Consider the following 21,342-nt stretch of genomic DNA (forward strand, 5'->3'; position numbering starts at 1 on the left):
TTGCAGGCATCCTGCCACCACCACTACCAGAGGTAAGAAATTGGGATCTAGATATGGGAAATTATAAGGGACGAATTCTAGGGTTATCCAGTTATCCAAAATTTTGACAAGTGAGGCACACGTGCTGGGTAGCAATGCCAAGGAACCAAACTCAGGAATCCTGGGCCCCCTTCCTCCCCAGCTGGCACACAGAAGAATAAAGAGGTCATTGCAGAGAGCAGAGAGTTCATGCTGGGCACGGTGCCCACTGTGACTCATGCCCTACCAGCCTGGTCTATCCCGGACATCAGAAACACACTGCCCCCCAACCCCTCTGTGTCCCTTGCCCTGAGGTCACTGCCCACTGAAGGGCCATTCTGCCACCTCAGCACTTCGATGCTGCCAGTCAAAGAACTTATCTGAACCTTCATCAACAGAGTGCCAAGCAGGGTAGTGCCTACCAACCCATCCTGCACCCTGCTCAGTTTCCCTGATGCCCTGTCTGAGCACGTCTCTCCAAATATGTTCCTCCCTCTCTCGTCCAAGACAACTTTAGGACTGGAGGGCAGCGATGCCCAGTTATACCGTGGAATTACCAGTAGGTGTGAAAAACTTAGGCAGGGCAGTTGTGGAGCTGGGTTTCTGGAAGCTCTTGAGCCACCTCCAGGAGCCTGTATGTGGGTTTCAGCCCCGAGAGACCTCAGAAACCCCAAGTTTCTCCCCTTCTCCCTTTTGGTGTGTCTCTGGAGACCAGTTTGCTTGGGTAAAGGGCACTGGGGTGGCACAGCTCTCTCCTCTTGAAGGAGAAAGCCTCCTAGACGCCAGAAGTGTCAACCACCCTTCTGCCTCCAGCCCTTCACTTCCAATCATCAGTGCCTGTTCCATCAACAATCACCCTAGCCTCTGGGCATCAGCCTCTTCCATGCCAGCCCCCCAGTCCCACTAGAGCCAGTCGCACGTCTCACCCTTCCCCTGATCGCTGTCCCGCGACGGTGGGGCCCCGACAGCCGCCGGTCTTCGTGGCGGAGGCTCGGGAGCCAGAGGCAGCGCGGCTCCGGGGAGCTGCAGTCTACTCCGATCGCCCTCTCCCAGCGCCAGCCGCCTCCCCCGGCCCGCTCCACTCGCCATACCGCGCGACCCACCAGCGACATGGCCCGGGAGCGCAGGAGTGAGGGCGCGAGCGCAGGGCACGAGGGGCCCCGGGAGCCGTCAGAGAGGAGGGCCCAGGTTTCCGGAGCCGGACGCGAGGAGGAGGAGGAGGGAGGGGCTCGGCATTCCCCGGAGCGGGAACAACTTCTCACTTCTCCTCTCCGGCGGGGCCAGGGCTGCTCGGCTCCGACTCCTCGGCCCGACCCCCTCCCTCGGGGAGGCGAGCCCGAGGGGGCCCCCTCCCTGGCTCCCGCCCTCCTGAGCCAGGCTGAGCCGTGCTGAGCCAGCTGGAGGGTCCCGGGGTCCAGGGGCCGGAGAGGAGCAGGGGGCCCGGGAGCGGCGCCGTCACCTCCTGAGCCTCTCGCGGCTGAAAGCTTCCAAGCCCGGACACGCCAGCAACTCCGGCAATGGAGCAAACGCCGCCCCCAGCCCAGGGCCAGCCCCCAGCCAGCCGGCGGCCACCCAGGCCACCCTCCTGCCCTGCCTCCTCCCCTCCCTCCGCCCAGGGAGCTCCACGCCGCTCAGATGCGCGCACACACACACACACTGCAAAACCACTGGCTGTGCACTATTTGCACACATTTCCTCACGCACGCACACAAGTACACAGTGTTCAAATACATACTGCCCACAGCCACTTGAGCTGCAAATCACCACACTTCACACACAGTGACTTGCAGCACAACACACACACTGCACACGTAGGTCAGCCCTCCAATGGGCACACACACACACGGCATAACTAGAGACCCCGCACACCGTAGAGTACATTGTAGCATTACTCCTGTCCCATCAGATTCCCCCTCTTCCCCCACTCCTCCAATTCGCCCCCTCCCCATGGCCTGGAACTGTGTATAGTTCCTATAGAAGAGCTGTAAACATCGCGCGCACACACCTACCCAAAGGAGCCAAGTCAAAGACCCAGCCCAGCTCTCAGAGGCAGGCAGCACCCCACCCCTCCCACAGTGCCAGCTGTCTGGATGCTCCTCACATCTCACCATACATGTGCATTTAGAGTAGTAGGAGAGAAAACTGAAGTGTACCTTGGACTCTTAATGCCGGGATTAATGACATTGTTGGGACAGGCACTGGGGGGACAGTGTGGGAAAGATAGAGGGGAGGAAGTCTGGGAGATGGAGGGAACTGAGGTACAGAGTGAAAAACAACTCTCCTTTCCCAATAGGCAGTAACTGTCCCCTGCCACCTGGGGTAGAGGAGGGATCTGGGTCCAGGGCTGGGACCATTTTTTTTTTTATTTTAAAACCCTTACCTTCCATCTTAGAATCAATACTGTGTATTGGTTCTAAGGCAAAAAAGCAGTAAGGGCCAGGCAATGGGAATTAAGTGACTTGCCCAGGATCACCCAGCTAGGAAGTGTCTGAGGCCAGATTTGAACCTATGTCCCATCTCTGGGCCTGGCTCTCAATCCACTGAGCCACCCAGCTGCCCTCTCCCATTTCTTGTTCCCATCCTCTTTTTCCAGATAAGGGTCCCTCCCCCCTTCTAGAGCAGGGGTCTGAGATAGGTCTTTCCAAGGGAGGGGAGAGAGAACAGGCTTATGAGGAATGATGAGAGATGGGCAGTTCTACACCACAGACCATCTACTCAATCCAGTATGGACTTCCTGGAGAAAGCAAGCTAGAAAAGAATGCTGAAGGACTGGGAGAGTTTTCATCTGGAACAACCACTAATCAGTCTAATGCAACTCTTGAAACAAAAAAAGAAGAGTTCCAGTTCCCCATCCATCACTCCCTGGCCAAGGCTGCCTCCAACCCTAATCATCCAAGCTGGGTGTCTTTCCAAAGTCCGATCCCCCTGTTATTATCAATCTAAGCCAATTCCTCCAGCTGGAAAGTCCAAATACAGCAAAGGAGAAGAAGGTTGAAGGATAGGGAGAAGACAAGAGACAGAGACAGAAGTGGAGAGGGGAATGACGCCAGAAAGAGAAAAATGTGAGCAATTGGGAGTGATAAACAGGGGTGAAATTGAGGGGAGAGAGAATGAAGGAGACCAAGGGACAGGATATGGGGAGATTAAGGACAGAGAGGTTTAAGACTAAAGGCCAGAGGGGGAGAAACTTTGAAGACCTAGGAGTCAGGCAGTGGTGATAACATTTAAGATAGCCTGGAGGAACTGGGGGGAGAGTCAGTTAAGCCTGAGCCGAGAGTGTGGAGAAGACAGAGGGAGAGAAAGTTGGGGAGATTTAGCCAGAGGATTAAGGAATTGAGGAACAGAAGGTAGGGAAAACTGAAGACAGAGAGGAAAGACAGTGAAGGGAGAGAAAGTGGGGGAGACTAAGGGAGTTAGGAAGGACACTGAGGGAAAGAGAATGGAAAGAAAGGGAAGAGGGAGAGATTAAAAAAGAGAGATGGAAGAGGGGAACGAGGCCTAGGATGAGGAATGTGGGGGAGGCCTGGCCTGGCCTGGGCTGGGAGTTGTTTTGTTCTCCTGTTTCCTGTTTGCAGGCTGAGCTGGGCCCCCTGTGCAGGAGTCACCCCCACCCCCACCCCCGGGGGGCGGAAGCCAGGACGGGAAGAGTGAGGCAGCCACAGGGGCTGAGCAGGAGGGTTTCAGGACATAGTAAGAACAGTTCAGCAATGAGAAGGGAACACCGATGTCCAGGGGAGCCTGGAACTAGGACCCCTTCCACCTAGGAAAGCTTAGCTTCTCCAAGAATTCCAGGACTGGTGGGGGAGGGGGTCTCTTTCCCTTGCTCTGCCTTAAATTTTCCCAGAGTAATTCCCTAGCTAGTCCAGATCCTCTGACTCCGGAAAAAGAGGATGCAAGCTGTCACTTCTTTTTTTCCCACCTCCATTCACACCGACCCCTTCACCTACCTTCACCTATTGCCTACAGAAAATACACTTTGTTAAACTTGCAAGATTAAGGGACAGGGGATTCATTCTGGGGTCTTTTCTCTTCATACACACACACACACACACACACACACACACACACACACATTGTCACCATCACCAGTCCTACTAATCTCCATCCCTCCTTCAATCAATCCAACCAGTTTTCTTTTGCCTTTCCTTCAGGATTACTGAGAGGCGATGTACCAAACTAGGAATATCATCCCTTTAAAGTTGGGTTTTCTTATCCTCTGTCCTGAAGAGATAAGGGGGAGGGGGGGAGGTGGAAATAAGCATTTATTAAGCATTTACTATGTGTGCCAGGGACATAGTAAGGGCCTGGGAGGAGGGGGGAGTGGAGAAGAAAGTGTTGCTGTTTTCATTCTATCCCAAACTGAGAGGTCCTGAAAATGTAACAGCCATATGTGATGCTCTGCCAGTTCCCTGAAACTGTCAGAGGTGAGGGGTGGGGGAGTAGAAAGTCTAGTAAACCAAACAACTTCCCCACCCTGCCCCATCCCATTCTTCCCAGCTGCTTCTAAGAAAGATCTGCTTGGAGGGGGCACTGAGGCTCACCATCTGGAAGAAAGGGGAGGGGTCTTTGATGTCTCTTGTCCCTCTCCCTCAAGCCTCAGCATTTCCTTTGGGAAAGGAATGTGGGGTGGGCAAAGGAGGGAGGTGGGGGAAGGGGGGCCAAAGGCTTCAAAATACCAGGCGTTGCTGAGATTCTATTCTGAGGCTTCCTGCCACAGGCGCCCCACCTCCCCCCACCCAACGACCTCTCCCAAGTCATTCTCCCCCCAAAACCAAGAATGATCTAGCAGACTTTCTGGCACCCCTCCTATCGGAGCACCTCTCCAATTTTCTCCACCCCTCAGGCAATCCAACCTAGTCTTTTAAGTATGAATAGAGGGACCAAATGGGTAGGACAGGATGAGAAACTATATTATACCCTCCTGACTCTCATTTTGGCCCACTTTTCCTTAGAGTTGGTACTAAGGGGAAGGTATCCAGTCCTTTCTTCAATCTAACTTCAGACCCTCTTGCTGCAACTGCTCTCTTTAGAATAATATAATGCCACTAAAAACTAACACTTTACTGTTTTCAAACCTCCACTAACCCCCTTTATCTCCTCAGAGACTCCATTCCATTTTTAGCTAGCTAGCTAGCTAGATTATTTCCCCCTTACATCTAGTTTAAATGTGCTTCTTTGTCCCTTTCACAAATTGCTTTCACTTCATTCTTTTTGGCTGAGCAAATCAAAACAATTTTTTTCTCTTCTATTTTCTCCCTTCCCCAAGTTTTACTCATTTCCAGGTGAAATATCTCCCGTTCCTCCAGGTATTTTCATAGGACATAATCTCTAGTCCTCTCATCATCCTAATAACATTCCTTTAAAAAGCAAACCTTTCTAAATTGTTACACTCGGAACTGAACATAGTTCATACAGCTAGAAAGTGTTTGAGGTCATATTTGAACCCAGGACCTCCCATCTTTAGAGTAGATGGAAGTACCACTTCTCTAAGTCCTGGACTTTGTGCCTTGTTATAGGATATGATTTCAAAGCCTGCCACCAACCTGATTGTCCTTCTCAGGATGTTTCCTAGTTTAATGTCCTTCTCAAAATGTCCAGTTCAAGGCAGAGTATAAAAATGCTATTTATTACCCCTATAATTGGGGACAAGACTTCCCTTAATGTAGTAAGATTGCATTTGTTTTCTCAGCTGCTATACCACATGGTTGATTCATACCTGGCTTGCAGCCCACTAAAACCCCTAAATCCTTTTTTTTTTTTAACCCTCCCCTTCCACCTTTGAATCAATACTGAGTAGTATTAATTCTAAGGCGGAAGAGTGTTAAGGGCTAGGCAATGGGAATCAAGTTACTTGTCCAGTTACATAGCTAAGAAGAGTCTGAGGCCAGATTTGAACCCAGGACTTCCAGTCTCTGGGCCTGGTTCTCTATCCACTGATCCACCTAGCTGCCCTCCTTAGGTCTTTTTCAGACCAACTGTTATCTATTTCTTGCTATAAACCCAGGAGTAAGACTTTACATTCATCCCTATCAACTTTACTCTTATTCCATTTAACCCAATGCTCTACCCGGTCAAAGTCTGTTCAAATTCCACAGAGCTATCCATTCTAGCTTGGTTTCATCTGAAAATGTGAGAAGCATGCTGTCTACTTTTCCCAAGTCATTGTTAAATAGCATTAGGCAAAAAAAAATTCCTGGGAAACTCAACTGGATACCTATGAACTGACATTAAAACTATTAATGAGGGGCAGTGAGGTGACTCAGTGGATTGAGAGCCAGGCCTGGAGATAGGAGGTCCTGGGTTCAAATATGACCTTAGATACTTCCTAGCTGTGTGACCCTGGGCAAGTCACTTAACCCCCATTGCCTAGGCCTTCTCTCTCTTCTGCCTTGGAGCCCAAGACGGAAGGTAAGGGTTAACATATATATGTGTGTGTGTGTGACTATTTTTCAGCCAGTCCTGTCTAGCCCAGGTATCTCCACTTCCTTTTTCCTGCAAGGATAGCATGAGTGGCGTCATCACATGCTTTTCTGGGTAACTTGTACCCCCTTTGGCATTCCTGTGATCTACCATAAGCTCCTCAGAAATGGAAATTGGTTTCGTCTGGTATGACCTGTGTCTTGAGGCTATGTTGGCTCTCTGAGGTCACCTCTTTCTTTTGTGGGCATTCAAGAACCATCTCCTTATCTCATTTGTTCTCCTGGACGCTAAGTCTTAGAGAAGGTGCTGGTCTTCCTTGGTAGAGGATACTTCACCGAGGGCTCCTTATTCCAAACAAAACAACAGAATAATGATGATGATGATGATAGAGAAACAACATGACATTGTATGCAGAGAGCTGGCCATGTATAGGGCAGCCAGATATGAGTTCAAGTCATCCCTCTGGCGTGGTCCAGTGGTGTGAGATCTTACATAAAGCGCTTACTCTCTCATTGTCCTAGGCAGCTCTCTAACTTTCTAAGAAGGTCCAGATTCACATGACCAGAGTTTCCCTGCCAGGAAATCCCTTAGACCAGGGAAATCAAAGGTCCAGGCCTTGTCCTGAATAATCACAGCTGACCTCATATAGCATACCAAAAAAAATAGCATTTTTAAAAACCCTTACCTTGTGTATCAGTTCCAAGGTAAAAGAGTGGGAAGAGTTAAGTGACTTGCCCAGGGTCTCATAGCTAGGAAATGTCAAAGGTAGGATTTGAACCCTTCTTGGCTATTACCCCTTCATTGCCTTTCATGTGAGGCTCCTGACTCAATCTAGGATCTTTGTCTTTTAGATCCTTGGAGTACAAGGCTTCACTCTCAGATAGAACTAAATTCTTTCCCCCTCTAAAATTAGGGAGACCTGGGAGCAAGTGTTGAGGGATCCTATGTCTCATTTGGAGTGCAAGGTTTGACTGGGGCAGGGGTACGAGAGCCAGGAAAAGAACCATTTTGACATACATTCCTTTGGTCAGAGCTTGGGGGAGAGGAAGTCTTGCCCAGAAACTGGAGAATGGAAGAGATGACCTTGGAAGAAGGAGGAGACCTTCCTTCTAACCCAGGGGTCAGGAGATAGAGAGTGAGACAAAATGGGGGTTGGGGATGTTGATAGTAGCTGAAGAATGGGAGGGAACAGGAAGTAAGAGTGAAGGGCCCCCAAGGATCAGGAATCACCCCTTTTCCTTCCTTCCTTCAATCTGGCCCCTTCCCTTCCCAGAAATGCAAGCTCAGTATGGTTTTGGGGGTGGGCTATAGATCTCCATTAAGCACCCCAAATCATCCTGAACAACTACATATGCAAAAAAAAAAGGAGTCACTATATTATACACACTCCAATAGCTACAGAGCATCACAAAGGTCCAGCATACTGGCTCAGCAATCACATTTAAGAGAACACACACATCCATTCTCTCTCTCTCTCTCTCTCTCTCTCTCTCTCTCTCTCTCTCTCTCTCTCTCTCTCTCTCTCTCTCTCTCGCTTTCTCTCTCTCTCTCTCTCTCTCTCTCTCTCTCTCTCTCTCTCTCTCTCTCTCTCTCTCTCTCTCTCTCTCTCTTTCTCTCCTTCCCTCTCCCTCTCTTGCTCTTTCTGTCTCTCAATCTCTCTGTCTCTGTCTGTCTTTCTGTATCTCTCCAAATCACACCCAGCCTCAAAAACCAAACCAATTGCACACTCAACAGGCATGCACACAATGTGATACCAAACAAATTCCATACATGTTCTATCCCCATGCCATGAACCCCTGCCCCAGTCCCCTCCTTCAAGGACAACCACCCCCTCAGTCCCTCCCCCACCCCTTTACCCCACAATGGGTGCCTGGTTCCCAGCACTGCCTGTCCCGTGGCTCCCCTGGCTAACGTGCCCCAACAAGTCAAGCCACTGAGCCGGCCAAGCAAGACTGCCTCCTCCCTGTACCCCTCTCCCCACCCCCAACCCAGCTCCTTTCCAAGTCACATAGAGCAAAAGAACCCAGAGGCAGAGACATAGCTGAGGTGGCCTCTCCAGATCCCTGAATCTTCTTCCTCTGGTTTGCTTTAAGTTGTCTTGCTCTTCCCACATACTCAGCATCCCAAGTGATTGGCCTTCCAGGGTCCTGAGGGTAATGCCTCGGTTCAGTTTTCATCTTCACTTCTGATCTGCTCATACAACTCTCATGATGAGAGATTTGATTACCAGCCACCATCCTGGCTGACCCACAAGTTTGTGCATCTTCAGCTCCCTTCCACTCACTCACTCACTCACTCACTCACTCATTCATTCATTCATTCAGGAAACACTTTATGGATGTCTGCTCTTTGATCCAGCCATAGCACTACTAGGTTTGTACCCCAAAGAGATAATAAGGAAAAAGACTTGTACAAGAACATTCATAGCTGCGCTCTTTGTGGTGGCAAAAAATTGAAAAATGAGGGGATGCCCTTCAATTGGGGAATGGCTGAACAAATTGTGGTATATGTTGGTGATGGAATACTATTGTGCTATAAGGAATGATGAACTGCTTGATTTCTATATGAATTGGAAAGACCTCCATGAACTGATATAGAGAGAAGTGAACATTGTACACAGTAACTTAAACATTATGGAATGATAAAATATAATGGACTTCTCTACTAGCAGCAATGCAATGATCCAGACAGTTCTGAGGGACTTAAGAGAAAGAACGCTATCCACATCCAGAGGAAGAACCGTGGGAGCGGAAACACAGAAGAAAGAAAAAAAATCTGATTTATCACTTGTTTATATGGGCATAGGATTTGGGGTTTTGGTTGTAAAAGATTTCTCTATTACAAAATGAATAATATGGAAATAAGTCTTGAATGATAATACATGTATAACCCAGTGGAATTGCTTGTCAGCTATGGAAGGGGGGAAAGGGGAGGAAAAGAATATGAATTATGGAACCAGGGAAAAATATTAAAACAAAAAAAGAAAGAAAGGCTTTCTGATACTATCAGTTCAAAGGCAGAAGAGTGGTAAAGGCTATGCAAATTGGGGTTAAGTGACTTGCCAGGGTCACCCAGCTAGGAAGTATCTGAGGCCAGATTTGAACCCCCTGGCTCTCTATCCACTGAACCAGCTAGCCCTTTTCAAACACTTACTGGGCACCTACTATATCGATCAACATAAATCAATAATTCAGCTAGCATTTATAAAGGCTTACTATGTGCCAGGCACTGTGCTGAGCTAAGCACAGTGCTAGAGAAGAGAGACAAAAGCAGTGTTTACCCTCAAGGGGTAAAGGGAAACAAATTGGGGAGACAATAAGCAAACAGCTTTGTACCAACAAAATAAAGACTGGATAAACAGGAGATAATATCAAAGGAAAGCATTAAGATTAAGGGGAATTGAGTGGGACAGCTAGGTGTCTTAGAGAATAGAGAACCAGGTCAGGAGTCATTAAGTCCTGGATTCAAATTTGGCCTCAGACACTTCCTAGCTGTGTGACCCTGGGCAAGTCACTTAACCCCCACAGCCTTGCCCTTACCACTCTTCTGCCTGGGAATCAATATTTATTATTGATTCCTAGGCAGAAAATAAGGGTTAAAAACCAAACAAACTGGAAAACGCTTCTTTTAGACACTGGGACTTTTGCAAGACTTGAAGAAAGCCAGGAGGTAAGGAAAGGAGGGAGAGCATTCCAGGCAGTAATACAATATATCCTCTTTCTCTTCTCCTAGTTGGATAGCAGGGCAGAGATGAATGTATATGGCGAGGACGGCTCTCCCAGGGCTCCTGGGCAGTGGGACTAGGAAGGTGGTATATGGGTTATGAAGGGAACTTGCCATTTACAGGTATGTTTTAATTTTCCCAGCAAAGATCCGGGAAGGATTCAAAGAGTAAAAAACGGTTCAGATAACCCTCAAACAACAAATGATGTACAAGTTATTTCTACTGTACTCTGGAAGGACACTGAGACACAATAAATACACGTGGGTCCAGAGAAACACATTCAGACACTCAGGTACACACATGCAGAAAAAGGCACACAAATGGCCAAGATCTTTCATTCAGACACAAGGTGACACTGATTCTGTGCCATCGAGGCGGCTCCCTACCCACATGCCCTGGGAGGGTGTAGGGGAGGAAGCCTCAGTAACCACTGGGCTAAATCACTAGGAGCTCATGAAGAGAAAGGGGCTCTGGGCACGTGGCCCCGGGCTTCTCCTCCAGTAGGACCAAGGCTTCATCCATCTGAGGTTCCCAGGATAGAGAGAGGAGGCTGGCACCGTCCCCTGTCCCCACCCCTGCCCCGGCCCGGAGGGGCAGTCGAGGGAGGGGAGGGGAGACAGAAGTGGGGAGGAGGGAAATGATCAGCGTTTCCCCACAGACCTAGATGACCATGGAGCCACAGCCTGGGGGAAATAAGCAGTTTCAGAAAGGGTGAGTCCCAAGTCCTACCACAAAATAAACACAAAGGCATTTCCTTGGTCATCTGAGGGAGGGCAGGGGGAGGGGAAAGACTTGCTTCAAATCCTCTCCCTCTCTACCAGGGAGGCTTCCCAGATTAACTCCACCCTTTGACTTCCCCTTCATCTCCTCCTCCTCCTCCTCCTTCCCTCCCTGCCAGCACCAATATCCACAAGCTGCACCCCATACTATGGTTGTTTATAACGTGCTGCCAAAGCCAGACGGAGCCTTAGAGATAATGGTTGCAGCCCAGGCCTCTTCTATACAGACAAGGAAACTGAGACACAACAAAAGAAGTGAATGACTCCACGGGCAACAGATAGCAGACTCTGGACACAAACCCATCTTCTCATTGCCCGACCATTCCTTTCTCTAACTCCTGGGGGCGTGGCCTGGCTCCTTGTTTGGGGGTTCTCCAAAGATGGGATCCCTATCTATATTCTACCTTTCCCTAATCCCACATATTCAATCAGTTGCCAAGCCTTATTTCTTTCTCCACATCATTTATCGCATCTCCTCTTTACTCACAACCACTGGTCATCTTTCTCTTGGACTCCTAATTGGGTCTTCCTGCCTCCTATTTGCTCACTTCAATCCATTCACCACATAGCTGGCAAAGGGGTTTTCTTGAAGAATAAATCTACTCAACATACTCTATTATTAGGGTAGCTAGGTGGTAGTGGATAGAGCAAGAGACCCAGGTTCAAATCTGGCCTCAGATACTTTCTAGCTGTGTGACCCTGGGCAAGTCACTTAACCCCCATTGCCTAGCCCTTACTGCTCTTCTGCCTTAGAACCAAGTGTTGATCCTAAGATGGAAGGTAAAGGTTAAAGGTGGGGGCAGAAAGTAAAGGTTTAAAATAAATAAATAAACTATATTATTTCCATTTTCTTCTTATGGTTCTTCATATACATCAGGCCATCTCCCATCTCAATTCCTTTGCACTGGCTCTGCTTCCTTCCTAGAATGCACTCCTTCCTCACTTTTGCCTTTGTAAACTCTTTAGCTTCCTTTAAAACCCAACTTAAGTGCCACCTTCTACAGAGTCTTTCCTAATATCCTAGCAACTACCATCTCCCTTATTACTTTGCATTTATCTTTATATATGCATAGACATGCATTTGTATACATGTATGGACTTAAACATGTATATATTTTCTCCCCTGATAGAATGAAAATGGGCAGTTAAGTGTCATGGTAGATAGAGAGTGTCAAGCCCTGGGTCAGAAAGAATCAGCTCCCTGAGTTCAGAGCTCGTGTGACCCTGGGCAAGTCATTTCACCCTGTTTACCTCAGTTTTCTCACCTGGAAAATCGACTAACGAAGGAAAGATGAACCACTCCAGTATTTTTTGCCAAGAAAACCTCAGATGGGGTCATGAAGAGTCAGACATGACTGAAATGACTAAGCAACAACAGTTGAACAGCTCTGTCTAATCAAGGCTTCCTCCCAGCCCGATCTGCCTCATTTCGCAGACGTTTAGGAGGAGGAAAAGCCAAGTACCTGGATAATCCCATTCTGGATCATGCCCAGAATCAGACACAACTGAAAGAATGATAGAACAAAAACAACATTGAGATCTTGGGGGCAGACATTTTTTTCAGTTTTCTGTTTGTAATCCCGGTGCTCAGGTAAATCCTAAATTTAGGTAAATCCTAAAAATACTCCCACACGCTTGTTTCCCTCCATTACACCTCCCCAAGGAGCACCGACCTGCACAAACAAATGTCTTGTGTATGAGTATGTGTGTTTAAACCTTTCTCTTCCCTCTTAGAATCGATACTAACTATTAGTTCCAAGACAGAAGATAAGTAAGGATTAGGCCATGGGGGTTAAGTGACTTGCCCAGGGTCTCACTGCTAGGAAGTGTCTGAGGCCAGATTTGAACTCCTGCCACTAGACCTGGCTCTCAATCCACTGAGCCACCCAGCTGCCCCCTGTCTTGTGCATTCTTAAGAAGGGATAGAGACAAACCAAAGGACTAGTTGTGAAGCAATAAAGGAGAGGAAGCTGAGGTCTGGGAATAGGGAGACAGAGTAACAAAGGAAGGATAGTTATAAGGTCTCAGTCTTAAAAAGCTGCAAGGCATGGCAAGAGAGAAGTGGCACACACCTAGGCCACTTGCAAGAGCAATACGGTTACAGTAAGTATTCATAAGGAAGACATGCATGAACTAATACAAAGAAAAATAACCACAGCCAAGAAAACAACATTGACATTGACTATAGCAATGCAAAAAGAATGACCACTGGCACAGCTGGGTGGATCAGTAGATAGAGCAGACCCAGAGACAGGAGGTCCTGGGTTCAAATGTGACCTCAGACACTTCCCTGCTGTGTGACCCTGGGCAAGTCACTTAACCCCCATTGCCTGGCCCTTACCACTCTTCTGCCTTGGAACCAATACACAATATTGATTCTAAGAAGGTAAAGGTTAAAAAAAAAAGAGTGACTACCATAAGTCAGTGGAAAATAAGCTTAGTCCCAAAGAAGACAGATAAGACACTTCTCATGGCTTTGGAGCAGGAGGAGGAAGTCCATGAATATGTGGAGCACTGCATATAACGTCAGTTTTTTCCATGTATGATGGATCAGTTTTGATGATTTTTGTCTTCCTCCTTTTCCTTTTTCTTTTAAACATTCTTTATTATAAGAGATGGTTCTCTGGGATAGAGAGACAAAAGGGATGCAGCAAGGTGGCACAGTGGATAAAGTGCCAGGCTTGGAGTCAAGAAGACTCACCTTCCTCAATTCAAATCCAGCCTCAACTATTTATAAGTTGTGAGACCCTGAGCAAGTCATTTCCCCCATTTATGTCAGTTTCCTCATCTGGAAAATGAGCCAGGGAAGGAAATGGTAAAAACTCTTCCAGTATCTTTGTCAAGAGAAACCCCAAATAGAGTCACACAGAGTTGGATGCGACTGAGAAGTGAATGAACAATAAAGGGATACAGAGGGAAATGTTGGTGATACAAAGTTAAAAGATCTAAGTAAAAGGCTATTTTAAAAATAGGGTTCGAATGAACAGATGCATCCTGAGGTGATATGAACTTTGCACCATTAATCTCTGGTCTCTGGGGTCCAAGGCACACATTTGTGAGGGAGGTTGGGGTGAGGAGGGGGGAGAATGGGGCAGGGGAGGGAGGGAGCATTTTGTGATGGACACGGCCTACGGCCGCCCAACAACAGAAAAGGTACAGGTTCCCACATACATTAAACACGGCCACCCGGGATCATTCCCAGCTCCAACATAGGATAATCGTGTGATCATCAACAAGTTATTTCATTGCTCCGAGACTCAGTTTTCTCATCTGCAAAATGAAAATGCCACCCATGCTATCTACCTGACTTTTGGAGAAGTGCTTAGTAATCCTTAAAACAACATAGAAACCTCTGAGTGCACACGCATGCACACACACACGCACGCACACACTATCAGGTGGGTCCCTGTGGACAGCAGAGCCCCCTGCTGGCACAATCCTGGCTTTCTTTTCCCCCGTTCTGATTCCAGCCAGATTCAGACTTCCCCTATTCGCTCTAGCTCCACCTTCCTGATATCTGCTTCCCTTACCCACCCGGAACTAACTAAATTGCTCAGAAAAGCCCAGGCAGGGACCAGACTCAGCCCACACAGGCAACCCGTTGCCAAGTAGTGCCATTTCTCTTGTGTGTCTGCCGGTCATTTTTCAGTCACTCGAGTCCACCTCTTCCTGACCCCATTTGGGGTTTTCTTGGCAAAGATCCCTGCATGCCTTGCCATTTCCTTCTCCAGCTCATTTTCCAGATGAGGAAACTGAGGCAAATAGGGTGAAGTGACTTGCCCAGGGTCACACAGCTAGCAATTGAATAAGACCAGATTTGAACTCCAGAAGATGAGATTTCAGGTCTGGTGCTCTAGCTAGCTACCCTGAGTCCCTGTCATTTCTTTCCTTCTTTTTATTAAACCCTCGCTTTCTGTTCCAGTTCTAGCACAGAAGGGCAAGGGCTAGGCAATATGGGGTTACGTGACTTGCCCAGAGTCACACACATTCAGCTAGGAAGTATCTATCTACAGCCAAATTTAAACTCGGGTTCCCCAGACTCCAGGTCTGGCACTCTAGCCACTGAGCTACCTCGTCGCCCGTATCTCATATCTGTCTCCTTTCTGCTCTCATTTGCATGAGCTCATCCCCTCATGCTGGGAATCTTGCAATAGCCTTCTGACTCAAGTCTCTCTCCGCTCTAATTCATCCTCTACTCAGCTACCAGAGTGATTTTCCTAAAGTACAGATCTGACCACATTATCGTCCTACTCAATAAACTCCCATGATTCCTGTTACCTCTATAATCAATTCTTTTTAAACCCTTACCTTCTGTCTTAGAACTGATACTAAGTGTTCCTTTCCAGACAAAAGAATGGTAAGGACTAGGCAACTGGGGTTAAGTGACTTGTCCAGGGCCACCCAGCTAGGCAGTTTTGGAGGTCACATTTGAATCCAGAACCTCCTGTGTCTAGACCTGGCATTCTATCTATTAAGCCACCTGGCTGCCTCCATGATCAAATATAAAATAAATATATTATATATAAATATAAACTATATCTCTTATCTATACTTATAAATATAAAATATAAAAATAAATATAAAATAAAACTCTTCACAAGCTGATTCCTTTCTACTCTTTCAATTATTTTACTCTTTACTCCCCTCCCCTTTAAGATATAGCAATACTTGCCTTCTGGCTGTTTCCCAAACAAGATGCCTCATCTGCTACCTCTAAGACTCTGATGTTTCCCTGGCTGTCTCCCAAGACTGGAATTCTCTCCCTCTCATTTCTGCCTACTTTCCTGTCTTCTTCAAGACTCAGATGATATCTTACCTTTTTTTTTTAACCCTTACCTTCCATCTTAGAATCAATACTGGGTATTGGTTTTAAAGCAAAAAAGCAGTAAGGGCTAGACAATGGGGGTTAAGTGACTTGCCCAGGATCACACAGCTGGAAGGTATCTGAAGTCAGATTTGAACCCAGGACCTCCCATCTCTGGGTCTGGCTCTCAATCCACTGAGCCACTGAGCTGCCCCCAAATCTTACCTTCTGTAAAAGGGCATATCTCACCTCTGATGGTTCTTTCCTTTTGAGATGATTTTCTATCTATCTAGAGGCAGCTGTGGATCAGTAGTTAGAGACTGGACCTGGAGTCAGGAAGACCTGAGTTTAAATCTAGATTCTACCTAGCTGGGTGACTCTGGGCAAGTTACTTAACTTCTGATTATCCGACAAAAGGATCCACTAGAGAAAGAAATGGCAAACCACTATAGCTGTGTTGGCAAACCTATGGCACCTGTGCCAAAGGGAGCTGCTCCCTTCCCCCTCTCCACTGTACCTGAAGACATTTTTTCACTTCACCTGCCCCTCTGCCCAACAGCCCAATGGAACACTTCCTCTATCCCTTGTATGGGATAATGCAGCATGAGGGCATAAAATTTGGGCACTAAGCTCTAAAAGGTTCACCATCACTGCACTACAGGGTCCTTGCCAAGAAAACCCCATGGAGAACTATTAAAGTCCATTCAGTCACAAAGAACACCACTGAATGAGTGAACAAAAACTCTTGAGTAAATTTTGTATAAACCTAGTCCTTTCCCTATCACCTCCTCCATTAGAATGTGAACTCCTAAAGGGCAGGATGTGTTTTTTGTGTTTCTTTGGGTCCCCTGGGTTTAGCATAGTGCCTGGCTTATAGTCAACTCTTATAAAGGCTAGATGACTCACAGTAGAAGTAGGAGGCAGAAAGGCAGCAGAAAACAAAAGAAAACCCAAATGGATTTAAGAATCACAGCACTTAAGTTCAAATCCCAGCTCTGCTTCTTACTAGCTATATGACTTTGGGAAAGTCATTCATCTCTCTGTTTCAGTTTCTCAGCATGTAAAATGAAGTTGATCTCATGAGGTTGGACTGATCAGTTTTTTGAGGTTCTTTTCAGCTCTAGGTCTATAATCTATGATGCCAAATTAGATCTTCAGAATTGTTGTCATCTTATTGAAGATGAAAGCATGTCATCTTCCACTTTATTTCCTTCATGAATTTTTTATTGTGTGTGATTTGTGTCTTCCGTCACCAAATGAGTGATATGGAAATATAAGCTGCCCAAAAGCATTGGCATAACCTATATATAGCCTTGGGGAAGAGGGAAGGGATGGAGGGAAAGAATCTGAATCATAAAATGCAGAAAACAATTGTCAAAAATCATTTCTACATATAATTGGGAAAATGGTTTTAAGTTTCATTTAAAAAGCCAGGGAAAAGAAATACTAGAAGAAAGCCACCAAACCACCAGATTATTTAACCAGAGGAGAGAGGGAGAGAGATAGCCCTGCCAAGGCAGGGGAATGATGGAAATGACCCCTCAGAGTTCTTCTCCAACCCACAGGGCAGGGTCTCCTGAAGTCACTGGACGCAGAATGGGACGCATCCCAGAGATCTTCTCTCCAGTCTAGCCTCATCATTTTGCTGATGAAGATTTTGAGACCCAGAGAGATGAAGTCATTTGCCCAGGGTCACCCAACTAGGACGGAGCAGAGTCAAGCCTGGAACCACAGGCCTCTGAACTCCAGGTCCCAGTGCTCCTTCCTCTGCAATATTTGCCCACCCTTCCCCATCCCCTGACCCTGTATTAGCAAGCTCTTTCTTCCAGGCTGATGTGAAGGGACCCAGAGGAGCCCTGGGTCTCTTTGCCTTGCCATTGTGGCCATTCGGTAAGTCTGTCCAGTTTCATGCCCCCCAGGGGAGAGATGGACCTGGGCAACAGGTGCATGAGCAATAAGGAGTCTGGGGAGAATTCACATAAAGCTAAGACCAGGGCACGCCCCCTCCCTGGGCAGGTCTCAGCAGCTTCCAGAAGTCTCCTCGGGGCACCTGGGGCTGCTTGGTAGGGCGTGGTTCTCAGCCCCGCCCCTGAAACTACCCACCCCCTCAATCCAGTCCCTACCCAGCTTGTGCCCAAGCCAGCCCTTCCTTCTTCTCCCTGTTGTCACTCAATAAGCTTTCTCAAGCACAAGCAATAATCTCTTTCCACTTTGTTTATTTTTAAGCCCTTTCTTTCCATCTTAGAATCCATACTGGGTATAGGTTCCAAGGCAGAAGAGCGATAAGGACTACTTAATGGGGGTTAAGTGACTTGCCCAGGGTCACATAGCTAAGATGTGTCTGAGGTAAAATTTGAACCCAGGACCTCCCATTTCCAGGTTTGGCTCTTAATCCATTGAGCCACCCAGTTGCTCCAAAAATTGGTTTTAATACTATTTTGCTAAGACTTAATCAGGAGGCTTAGTGGATTGAGGGCCAAGTCTGGAAATCGGCAGTCCTGGGTTCAAATCTAGCATCACACTTCCTAGCTGTGTGTTCCTGGGCAAGTCACTTAACCTCCATGATGCAGCCCTTATTGCTCTTCTGCCTTGGAACCTATATACAATATTGACTTGAGCTAGATTTAATATTTCTTTTCCTTTTTAAAAAAAACATGTTAAATCTTTGTTTTCTGTCTTGGAATCAATGTTTAAATATTGATTCTAGGCAACTGAGGTGAAGTGATTTATCCAGTGTCACCCATCTAGGAAGTGTCTGAGGTCAAATTTGAACCCATATTTGAGCCTCTTAGCTGCCCCTCTTCTTTCACATTAAATCAAAATGCCAAAATCATCCCGATCTGAGGATCTCTTCCTGAGAAAGTGGCTCATAGATAACATAATATCTCCCAAGCATATGAGTGTCAGTTAGGTGGCAGAGTGGATAGAGTGCCCACTAGACCTGGACTCAGGAAGACTCAACTTCCTGAAATCAAATCTGGCCTCAGTCATTTAGTTGCTGTATGATCCTGGGAAAGTCACTTAACCCTGTTGGTCTCAGTTTCCTCATCTGTCAAATGAGCTGGAGAAGGAAACAGCAAAGCACGTCAGTATCTCCTCCAAGAAAACCCCAAATGAGGTCACCAAGAGTTGGACAAGGCAAAAATGACTGAATGTCGGCAAGCACAAAGTGTCGGTATATAGATGAGATACTGAGCTGAGTATCACCCCAGCACCAGCTGTCTTTATCCCCTCCTCCTGGGAAGATCATCAGGGCAGGCAGGCATTGAGAGAGGGAGGCAGGAAAGAGAGCAGGAAGAAGTATTTATTAAGTGCCTACTCGGTGTAGGCTCTGTGCTAAGCACTTTACAAATACTACTTTAAAGGATACACTTTCAAGCTAAAAACCTTCCCACAATCTGTCTGGTTATGGGATAAGAGCTCTGGAAATGGAGTGGGTGAAGATCAAGCTCCCTTCAGTGCTCAGTCCAGGAATCACCTTCTTCCTATCTATCCTAATCTCTTCCTATTACTCCCCTCCTTTACTTCTCCCCCACCCCATGCCAAAATTATGATGTCATTCACTTCTCTGGGCATATACTCTAGCACATCACCACCACCATCCTCAGTAGAATGGAAGCTCCTTGAGGGCGGAGGAATTTTTTCTTTCCTTTTCTTAATCTCTAGTTCTTAGCACAATGTACTGTTGAAAAGCAGTCATTTAACAAAAGCATACAAACTTGAAATCAGTGTGAAATGTCTCCTTCAGACTTGAAATACTCCTCCAAGCGTCTGCCTCCTTTTCCTGGTAACTATCATAAAAGGTTGTGTGTGTGTTTGATAGAAAAGGTTTTTAAAGGGTTTTGGAACTGTGCTCATATAGTTCTTGGGTTTATTTTGGTAGGCAGACCCCAGATTTTTTATATTGTTGACAGTATTTTAAATGGAATTTCTCTTCCTATCTCTTGTTATTGGACTTTATTGGTGGTATATAGAAAGGCTGATCACTTTTGTGGGTTTATTTTATTTTATTGTCATTTATTCTCTAATGCATTTTATTTTTTAATTGAATTTTTTATTTAATTAATTAATTTAGAATTTTTCCCATGGTTACAAGATTCATGTTCTTTCCCTCCCCTCCCATAGCTGACAAGCAATTCCACTGGGTTTACAGGTGTCATTGATCCAGACCTATTTCTATATTATGAATATTTTCCATATTAATTTCCATAATAATAATATAAAACTAGGACAATGATTTAGTCTCCATCCCCAATCATATCCCCATTGACCCATGTGATCAAACAGTTGTTTTTCTTCTGTGTTTCTATTCATGTGGGTTTATTTTATATTGGGCAACTTTGCTACAGTTAATAATTGTTTGATTAGTTTTTTTGTTGATTCTCTAAAGTTCTCTACATATACTCTCAGATCACCTGCAAAGAGTGATTGATAACTGTTTCCTCAATGTCTGTTCTAATTCCTTTAATTTCCTTTTTTTCTCCTATTGCTATAGCTAGCATTTCTATTGACTAGTAGTGGTGATAGTGGACATCCTTGCTTCCTCCCTGATCTTTCTGGGAAGGGTTCTATTACAGAAGATGCATCCTGATGGTCTTAGGTGATATTATGTATCATTTTAAGGAACTCTCCATTTATTCCAGTGTTTCCTGATTGTTTTGTTGTTTTTTGTTTTTTTTTTTACAGGGAATGGGTGTTGTAATTTGTCAAAAGCTTCTCCCACATCTATTGAGATAATCATGTGGTTTCTGTTGGTTTTGTTATTGATTTGGTCAATAATGCTGCAAGTTTTCCTAATATGGAACCATTCCTGGCATAAAATCCAATTGGTTATAGTGTAGGATTATTGTGCTGAAATACTTTATCTCCTTGCAAGTATTTTATTTAAATTTTTTGCATCAAGATTCATTAAGGGGATTGGTCTATAGTTTTCCTTCTCTATGTTTGCTCTTTCTGGTTTAGGTATCAGTACCATATTTGTGTCATAAAAGGTCCCTGATCAATAACCAAGTAGGCATAGCTTCTGCCAACCAATAGAGGCCCCTGTAGAGGGATAACAGACATCAACCCTCGGCTCTAAGACTCCATACTTTTCCCCCTCTTCAGATTCCTAAATTTCTGGTAGAGCACTAGACCTGGAGTCAGTAAAACTTGAGTTAAAATTCTGCCTCCTATACCAGTTGAATGATCCTGAGCAAGTCACTTAACTTCTATATGGGCATAAACAAAATGAAAATGAGATGATTTTAGGAGAAAGGTCACTGGCAGCTAAGGGGATCAGAAAAGGTTTCATGTTAAAAGGGGAAATGAACTGGACCTTTGAAAGTGAGTAATAGTTAATAGTAAATCTTAAATGATAGGTAGATTGGGACAAGGTTGGAAAGGACAATGCAAAGTAAAGGAGCAGTTCATGGGCAGGTAGGTCACTCAGTGGATAAAGAGCCAGGCGTGCAAATCTGGCCTCAGACACTTCCTATCACTCTTTTGCCTTGGTCCCAAAACACAGTATTCATTCTAAGATGGAAGGTATGGGAGAGAGAAAGAGAGAAGGAGCAGTTTATATTTGATTCTAAAATCTAGGACTTATGGAACAAGGG

The 21,342-nt window shown here is 46.1% G+C and overlaps 1 protein-coding gene across 6 annotated transcripts in view; it reads right to left on the reverse strand.

Annotated features, from left to right (window-relative positions):
• The window catches only part of ARHGAP23 (Rho GTPase activating protein 23), a 131,119-nt gene that overhangs the window by 65,617 nt on the left and 44,160 nt on the right, over positions 1–21,342 (reverse strand). For 3 of the 6 annotated variants that reach the window (XM_007482332.3, XM_056816821.1, XM_056816817.1), the window contains exon 1: positions 945–1,599. The exons of the other annotated variants lie outside the window; for them this stretch is intronic. In XM_007482332.3, the coding sequence (XP_007482394.2) occupies positions 945–1,130 (186 nt within the window). In that variant the 5' untranslated portion in view covers positions 1,131–1,599. Of the gene's footprint in view, positions 1–944; positions 1,600–21,342 lie in introns of those variants that run through there. 6 annotated transcript variants of the gene reach the window in all.

This window comes from Monodelphis domestica, chromosome 2 (assembly GCF_027887165.1).
Source record: "Monodelphis domestica isolate mMonDom1 chromosome 2, mMonDom1.pri, whole genome shotgun sequence".
Lineage (NCBI taxonomy): Eukaryota > Metazoa > Chordata > Mammalia > Didelphimorphia > Didelphidae > Monodelphis > Monodelphis domestica.